Source organism: Panthera uncia (assembly GCF_023721935.1).
Source record: "Panthera uncia isolate 11264 chromosome C1 unlocalized genomic scaffold, Puncia_PCG_1.0 HiC_scaffold_4, whole genome shotgun sequence".
NCBI classification, from domain to species: Eukaryota; Metazoa; Chordata; class Mammalia; order Carnivora; family Felidae; genus Panthera; species Panthera uncia.
In genome coordinates this window covers 102,705,405-102,714,363 of record NW_026057585.1, presented here as the reverse complement: position 1 = coordinate 102,714,363, position 8,959 = coordinate 102,705,405, and the positions used below count along the sequence as shown (strand labels likewise).

General features: G+C 64.0%; 1 protein-coding gene across 1 annotated transcript in view; it reads left to right on the top strand.

The window, feature by feature from the left end:
* PRDM16 (PR/SET domain 16) overlaps positions 1–8,959 on the top strand; it is a 46,717-nt gene that overhangs the window by 29,143 nt on the left and 8,615 nt on the right. Inside the window, 3 exon segments of the mRNA XM_049618227.1 lie at positions 2,370–2,539; positions 3,173–3,250; positions 8,758–8,927. Of these exon segments, the coding sequence (XP_049474184.1) occupies positions 2,370–2,539; positions 3,173–3,250; positions 8,758–8,927 (418 nt within the window).

Sequence of the window (8,959 nt, the reverse complement as noted above, 5' to 3'; positions counted from 1 at the left end):
ATCCTGGGGCCAGGTGGGCAGGCAGGGCTCGGGACCCCCCATCCTGGAGCCAGGCAAGAGGGCTGGGCTCGGAACCCCTGTCCTGGGGCCCTGCAGCCGGGCTGCCCAGACAGACAGGGCTCTGCAGGGGGCAGGCTCCCACACCCAAGGTGTGCCTCAGCTCCCCTGTCCGTCAGACGGCCAGGGGATTGCCACCATGGGTCCCCATGAGCCCGGAAGGATGACAAGGTCCAAGACAAGTGAGGAAGGAGAGTGGTGCTCTGCAGGGCAGCCCCGTGGGTCTCTCGGAGGCGGCCAAAGACCCCAGAGCATGAGGGCACTCACCCACCTACGTTTCAGGCTCTAGGAGGGGCAGTGAGCCCGCAAGGCCGTGGGCAACAGCTTGGAGACGGTGGGTCCAAGAATTTGGAACATAAGGTGACAGACCCAGGACGTTTATGAGAGAAGACCAGGGTCAGGGGTCTGGGAACATGAATCCCCAAGCCAGGTCGTGGCCACACAGCCCGACTGCAGGCACTCCCATCCCCCACTCCGGCTGTGTCCTCCCAGGGGGTGGGTGCAGAGATGTGGGGGATGCGCAGCAGAGGGGAGAGTTTGTCCACCTGTCCTCACCCCTTGGGGCCGCCCCCACCTCACTTGAGGGTCCTGGTAGCTGAACAGTGAGACGGCCTGAACCAGACCCCAGGCCGGGCATTGTTCTCTCTCTCTGCTTTCCCACCTTGGACAAACACCCCCAGTCGGTGAAACCTGCCCCCTGCCTGGGTTCACAGCTAAACTTAGCACCTCCCATTGTTTCGTCGGGGCCATGGGGTTTGCTTAATAACTTCCCCTGATTTTCCTCGGGTCGGGCTGGAAAAAGCTGACAAGCCAGCCAGGCGCATCCTGTGTTTGTGTTTGTGCGGGAGCTCTAGCGGCCCGGAATATCTGATCGGGGGAGCAGGCCTGGCAGGCCGGACCTTCGGGCGGCCTCAGCAAGACCCACCCAGGCCTGAGGAAGAGAGGCCTGGCAGGGGGCCGGCTGCCCATTGTCCCTCCTGCTGCTCCCCCCTGAGCCGAGCCACCCCCGCTCTGCTGCCTGCCCCTGGGCCAGAGCTCAGGGGAAGGGGGGAGGAAGCCTAGGGAGTCACCTAATTAAATGGTCTGAGGTCCCGCGGTCACTCGGGCGCGATAACCGATGGCCTCTGCAAAGGACAGGGTCACCGCTGTATGAAGACATCAGCCCGCGGCGGCCAAGTGCAGGACTTTGCCAGGGCCTTTCTGACGCCCGACTCAGGTGTGTGCAGCCCCTGGGGTACAGGACGAGGCGGTCCTGCCTGGCCGCGGCCCCCCACCACCTCTGGAGTTGCCAGGGAGTCTGTGTGCAGAGAGCTCCAGAGCCTTTCAAGGCTGCAGCTAAAACTGAGGTGCAAAGCCAGCTGGGCAGCAGTCTGTGCGCCTGGGGTCCCATCGTCCAGGCGGTGGAGGGGCCAGCGAGAAGCCGGGCAGCAGCCAAGGGGCAAGCTGTCAGCGGGGACAGGGAGGGCAGCCCACGGCTGGTGGCATGATGTGTCCATGCAGCCCCAGCGGTCCCCTCCCCTCTCCTGTCCCCAAACCCTGAGCCCTCGGGGACAGGCACAGTCTGGGACCCTGATCAGAACTCTCCCCACCAGGTGGAAATGGCCAGTGCCGCGTCTTCCTCCCCCAGGCAAGCCCTTGGCATCTCCAAGGCCTGGAGAGGTGGCCCCTCTTATCCAGGTCACCATGTCTGTGCTGGGTCACCTGGGCATCATCCTTTTGAACACTCAGTGCGTCCAGCCTTGGGCTGTCGGATTCCTTCTTAGAACTTTGCCTGCAATCATGGCCCGCTGCCACTAGGCGGTGCTGCCCAGGCCCCTGGTCCCTGTTAACCTGAAATGCAGGTAGATTTCTTGATTTTTCACGACTCAAAAAAAAAATTAAAGGAAAAGAGAGGAGAGGAGAGAGAAATCAGACATGATTCTGTCTTTTCTGTCTTTAAACCAAGCTAGCCCCCCAGGAGTGCCGGCCAGGGATGAGGCCAGCAGGGGTGGGGGGTGGGGGTCCCAGGTAAGGCGAGGTGTCATTGCAAGGCAGGAGCCTGCCCCACCGTGTGCCCCTGTCGGGCAGAGAGGCTCCCGCGGCCTGGGCCCTGGGCTGAAACGGGGCTCCCAGGGAAGGACGAGCGGCAGGGCTGGCCACAGTGGCCAAGAAGCCCGGAGACGACCCGTTCTACCCACAGCCTGAGGGCCCGCACAAGCCTCTTGTCCTGGCCCAGCTGCGGATGTACTCGGTCGCCGGGAGAGGGGTCCACACTGCTCAGGAGAGGTAGCAGCTCAGGGGGTCCCCCGTCTCTCCCTCTCACCTGCCGACAGATGTCAGCCATCGAGACCATGACAGACAAGCTGGAGAGCTTCGCGGCCATAAAGGCGGAAGCGGGCAGCTCCCTGCAGCCCCTCCCCCACCACCCCTTCAACTTCCGGTCCCCACCCCCCACGCTGTCGGACCCCATCCTCAGGAAGGGCAAGGAGCGGTATACGTGCAGGTAAGGCTGGGCGTGCCCAGGGGGGAGGGGGGCGGGGGGCCGGTGGGCAGCCCGCCAGGTGGCCGCAGGTGCCCCGCAGCGGCCGTGAGCCTGCGCATCCTGGGAAAACTAGGTCAAAGCCAGACCACAGCGGGGTAGAAGTACACGGTTTGCTCTCCAATGGAGGTCGTTCCCCACGGATGTGTAGGTGTGGGGTGGCACAAGAGAATGCAGCCTTAACCCAGCCGATCAGAACTCAGAGGGTCCGAAGCCAAGGTGTGCTGGTCAGCGTTTAAGCCCGGTTCTCAGAGCCGGGTGGAAAGCCCAGACGCACAGCCTGTCCCCAGCGGCAGGAGCCCGTTCAACGTGGCTGACATATTGCTGGGGGAGGGGGCGGAGTCCCAGCAGACCAGAGTAGGGGGGGCCCGTCTGTCCAGCGGCAGGTGCAGGCGTCTCTGTCAAGTTCAGCTGGGCCCTGGGGCTGAAGGACAGACTGCAGTCCTGGGGGCCACAGCCAGGCCACCTCCCCCCCAACTGTGGGACCTCGGGCCCTAGACAGCGAGCAGGAAGGAGGAACCGCAACGGGAAAGGGTGCGGGTGCCCCGGTCCGTGGCAGCGTGACTGCCTAACGGTCCCCCTGCCCTCTCCACCCAGGTACTGTGGCAAGATATTCCCCCGATCGGCAAACCTCACGAGACACCTGAGGACGCACACCGGGGAGCAGCCGTACAGGTAGGAGCCTGTCCCTTCGGGGCCGGGGCGGTGGGTAGGCAGGCTCCCGGTGAGACCGTCCCCCCCCGCCGCCACTTCCCACTCACAGGAAGGTGAGGGTGGGAGCCAGCATGCTCGGGTCAGGTCGCTCCCTGGACCCCAGAGCTGTCCTGTGTCCTGGGGTGTCATAAAGATTAGGCAGGAGGTGGCCAGCGGGCTTCCTGAAGGTTCTTGCCCACCCCCCAGAGTCGGGTGCCTGGGAGCAGCTCTCCCACCGCCATTGTCGACGGGGGCAGGGCGTTCAGAACAGCACGGGCCAAAGCCAGGGCCGCCCCGGGTGGCCTGATGGAGAGACCCCACCCCACCCCCACCCAGCTCAACTCCCATACGATGGGTGGGTGGTGGGCCAGGGCCGGCACCTAAGGCGGGGCGCGCAGTGGAAAAGGAGCTCCATGCAAATCCGAGTCTGAGCCTGGGCTTGGGGCATCCTGAGGGACTCTCGGGTCGCTAGCCCTGGATGGAAGCCGTGTGTCCGCTCCCGTCCTGTCTCCTCATTCTACCTGCGGGCACGCAGCCACCCGGCAAGTGGGTGTGAGAGCCGTCACATCTGTTCCCAAGGGGGGTGGCACCCCCGTTTCAAAGATGCTGAGCCAGAGGCTTAGACACCCTGACTTGCCCGGGGGCGGAGCCCACGGCCACTCTAGGTGACCTTCCTGTCCCCCGAGAAGCAGAGCCTGTCCCTCGGTCCCTGGGGCCTTCATCAGGAGCAGAAGGGATGGGGGTGACATCTGGCTTTCAGGGACGAGCCTGAGAGTTGGCATTTTATTTATTTATTTTTTAAATGTTTATTTATTTTTGAGAGAGAGACAGGGATAGAGCATGAGCGGGGGAGGGCAGAGAGAGAGGGAGACACAGAATCTGAAACCGGATCCAGGCTCCGAGCTGTCAGCACAGAGCCTGATGCGAGGATCAAACCCACGAACCGAGAGATCTAGACCTGAGCTGAGGTCGGACGCTTAACCGACCGAGCCACCCAGGTGCCCCGAGAGGTGGCATTTTAAATGAGAGACCGGGTGGCAGTGACCAGGAGGCAAATCAGGGAAAACGCTGGTGTAGATGTCAAGACCTCATTCTGGGGTGTGTCTGGAGAGCAGCAGCTGCTGGGAACTCGGAGTCTGGTTTTAAGTCGGCAGCACAAGGTTCCTGTGCCCCGGCCACACAGAGCTTGGAGTTCCCGTCCCTGGGAAGGGCAGCCACGTGGGGTCCCCTCAGGTGTCGTGGTCCCCATGCCCCACCCTGAGATGCGACCACCACGGGGCCATGTCCTGTCCTGGCTGGACAAGTGACAGCTCAGGTCACTCAGCAGTCATCTGCTCAGTGCCCCCAGGCCACCCCAACACGCAGGCTCCCCCGTCCCCCCACTCCACAAAGCCTAGCAAAGGGAAGGCTGATTGGGTCTGGCTTCCTCCCTGAAAACGTGTTTTCCTGTAAGGGGAGCCACCTTCTGAACAGTGTTGTGTGTAGGAGCCCCCCCCCCCCCCCGAGGGTCAGGCGGTGTTTATGGAAGAATTTAATTATCATTGATTTCGTTTGCTCTCTCCAATCTGTGACTTTCGACTTTCCTAACAATAATTGCTTTGAAAGTTTGCATTGCAAATCCTGACTTTATCTGGCTCAAGGCAGCCCTGTGATGGGGAGTGTGGGGTGTGTGATTTCCCTTTTGACATCACTGGGCGCTTCTGGGATCACTTTGATCATTGGGAGAATCTACACTGGAGGAGGAAATTTCGTCCGTCTGTCCTCAGAAACTGTCCAGGGGACAGCCCCCCACCCCCCGCGCCTCCACCAAAAGATAAGGACTCCACCCCACCCCCACCCCGGCAGGGTGAATCCAAACCACCAGCTGCCCACCCGGTGTGAGCTCCCCTTCGGGGCCAGCCCCAGGCGTGCGCCCCTTCGTGTGCCCCTGGAGGCCCCTCGAGGGCAGGAGGAGGGAGGGAGGGCTGCTGGGGTGCTGCAGAGTAGAGACAATCAAACCGGACGACCTCGGGACGCTTCCTTTTAAGCCCTTGCCCGAGATTCCCTAAAATCACTCAGAATGTGTTTCAAAGCCCTGACTCTCGGGGGAAAGGAAGACCCCTTAGCGTGACTGACAGTCTGTTTCCTGGAGGGAAGGTCAGCCCACCTGCCGGCCCAGTGTCCTCAGCTAATGGCTTCTCCAGGCTTAGAAATCTTTGCCTGAGATTGGAAGGTGCCGGAAAACACGTGCTCATCTCCAAAAGCTCCAGCAGGTGGGGGGCACGGGGTGCAGTTCGGGCTGGACGGACGTAAACCTGGGCTTGGGGTGAGGGGCTGCTCCTTGCACCCATGCCGGCGCCTCGCCCACGGGTCCCCCCAGGACCCGGGTCACGGTCTGGCGCGGGCCTTCACGGGCTGGCCAGCGGGCTCCCGAAGGGACACACGCCTCTCCAGCCGCAGCTCCTTTCCTCCCCGTGAGCCAGGCCCCGTCCCCATCCCCTCAGGTGGCCCAGACCGTCTCCTTGCTTTCCTAGTTCTGATTTTTAGGGCTGGATTTCAAAACTCTCTCTTCGCTTCCCTTCCCCCTGCTTTTACAACTACGCAGAGCATGTCCCCCTGTGATGTCCGGTCCCTGGAAGGACCCTGCGCCTGCCCCCACCCTGTGACCGCACCTCCGCCTGGCTGGCTTCCCTCGGGTGAGGGTGCCCAGGGGTCCTCTTGAGGCCCTCACTGCATGTTGCCGGGCCACCGGTCATTCCTGGTTGCAGCCAGTGCCGTGGCCGTGATGTTCCACAGCCAGGCCATACATTTCGCTAGCCACTTGTCGGCTTATTTACAAGGCAAACCCCAGCTGCTCAGAGGACGCTGATCCCCCGAAGCCCAGGGCTCCCTGCTCCCCTAAATTTCAAATGGGCTTCTCTATCCGGGCCATTGGTTTAGATTGGAACCAGGAGAGGGCCACACTCAGGGCTCTCTGTGGCCAAATCCAATGTATGGCTCCCCTCCGCCCCCCTCCCCGGCCCCACAGCGGGTGGAGAGAGAGCTCGGTTTCCAGTAACGAGACGATCCCGCCCAACCCCGTGTCTGACCGAGGGTGCACCCCGGCCAGAGCTCGTGGGTCAGCTGGAAGCTGTCAGAGTTTCCTGCATTTCCAAAGAGATGAGAAGGGTGCCGCGTGCGGGTGTGTGTGAGCGCACGCGTAGACAGGCCCCGGGGAGCCCTGTCGTGTGGCCAGGGGGCAGGTGCCCAGCCCAGCATGGCCTCGTACTCGGTCCTTCCTGAGCAATCGCCCTGAAAGCAGGATGGTCGCCTGGGGACCTGTCAGCATCGGGGGCAAGGAGACGTCTGTGACATGAGATGGTGTGTCCAGGGATGTAAAAGCTCTCCTTCCTGGGCCATCCTGGGGGGGAGCCCAGGGCACCCCTGCACTGCTGACCCAGCCGCGTGAAGGGCTCAAGCCTCGGTCCCTGTGCAGCTCACGCAGAACAGCGCTGGCGCCCGTGTGGGCTTCCAGGATGGCGGGTCCACGCTGGGGCCAGCGGACATCGTGAGGCGTGGGAGGAGAGGCTGTGACCAAATCCGCGTGCTTCCAGAGGCCCGGAGGCGGCTTAGCCAGCCCAACAGGGAAGAAGCCGCCAGGCCAGTCCTGGGCTGAGGGGCAGAGAAGGCTGAAGGTCACTCAGGAGTTCGCCAGGGACGGCGGCTCAAGCCGCTCACGTAAAGATCACGAGTGGCTCCTTGCCCGCCGACCGTGGAGGACGCCAGAGTCAGCGAAGCCTCAGCCGAGAAGCTTCAGAAACCAAATGAGAGAAGCTCCAAAATCGTACCGTGGGAGACCGGGGTCCCCTCTGATGGGGACTCGCCCTGTTTGCCGTGCGTCCGTCCTCAGACCCCCCAGGGGCCGTGAGGCAGGAAGTGGGCTCCCCTGGACGGCTTCATCAAGCTGTCCCTGGGAGCAGGGACAGCTCCGCTCCCGGGCGCAGTGCTATCCGCCCGGGGGCTCAGGCAGGAGGCTCCAGCTGCCAGCGGGGGCCTAAAGCGTCCTGCCTCGGGCCCCCCCCCCAAGTGCACTGTGATGGCCAGACTGCCTGGGCAGGTGTCAAAGGTCAGCGCCGGTGCCTCTCGAGCCAGGCAGGGCAGTGCCGTGAAGGCCAGCCTCACAGCCTGCCGGCCCGGCCCCGGGTGGGAGGCTGGGGTTTCGGAAGCACCCTCGGGCACGACTTGGTTCCCGTGGCCCAGGGCATATTCTATGTTGGAGCGATGGACCAGGGAGGGGCCTCCTGTGGGAACACCACGCTGCCACACTCAGGACAGGTCCCTGGCACCTCCAGCCGCACCCTCCGGAAGAACACACACCTCCATCGCGTGCCCTGCTGGGACCTGCTGCGAAGACGGCTCCTGAGAGACTCGGTGGGGGGGGGGGGGGGCACTGCCTCCTGCCCCCTGCAGAAGCTGTTTGTTTCCAAGACCGGGAAATAAACTAGCCTGCGGACAATGTTGCAAGTGTTCACAGCCTCTGACACGGGGAAGCATCCCTGGAGGCCTTCTGGGGACCAGGCGCGCACACGCATGCACGTGCACTCCTGCACACGAACGCTCGCGCATGCACACACCTGCACATGGGCACACACACATGTGCACCTGAACACGACTGCGTCAGGTCCCCTCTGCTCGGACTTCCGCCACCAGGAGGCGCCGGCACGGCTCTGCAGACGTGTGGTGGCTGCTGTCGGGCCACCCTCCCTCCAGCTCCAGCCCGGCGGCTGTTTCTGGCTTCTGGGTGTGGATATTTCCCTCAACTGGGAGAATAGCCTCCCTTTCCTGCCCTCGGGGCCTGGGAGCAAAGGCCGCGCCCGCCCCAGGCCCCCACACCGAGGGGGCACCGCTCAGGTCACGGACACTCTGAGGGACCCGACTGAGGCGCTGGAGGAGGGAGCGTCGTTCTCGGATTTTTTCAGTGCTCGGCCCGGGCCCGCGATCACCGTCCGCAGAGGGGCAGGGACGCGAGGCGATCGCGTGGGGCCCGCGGGACCCTCGCGGTCCGTGTCAGGGAGGCGGGGGACGGCCTCTGGGGAAGCTGGGGCAGCCCCCGGGCCCCAGTTAGTGAATTGGCACGCGAGGCCCCTCGTGCCCGCAGACCCACTAAAAGGCGGCCGGGTCCAGGCCAGCTCTCCCCATACCAGAGTGGGGAGGGTCTCTTCGCCGTCTCTCCGACGGGAGGAAGGTGGCCGGGAGCAGAATGCAGGCTCCTCCTTGGGGGGGGACGGGGGCAAAGCATCGAGAGGCTTCCATGGTGCTCGGCTGCCCCCTTGAGGCTGCTGGGAGTGCGGCCCTCGGACAGCGGGGAGGGGGGACCCGGGTGCACCGGCGGCCCCGCCCACGGGGCCCCCTGCCGCAGCACCGGGTGAGTCCCCACCGCCCGCCCCCCCTGCCCCGCCTGCCAGGAGGCGGGGGCGGGGCGTCTGCGAGGCTGCGGGGCGGGGCTTCTCTGAGGCGCGCGTGTCTTCCAGGTGTAAGTACTGCGACCGCTCCTTCAGCATCTCCTCCAACCTGCAGCGGCACGTCCGGAACATCCACAACAAGGAGAAGCCCTTCAAGTGCCACCTGTGCAACCGCTGCTTCGGGCAGCAGACCAACCTGGACCGGCACCTCAAGAAGCACGAGCACGAGCACGCCCCAGGTGGGCTGTGGGCATGGGGTGGGGGGGGGGGG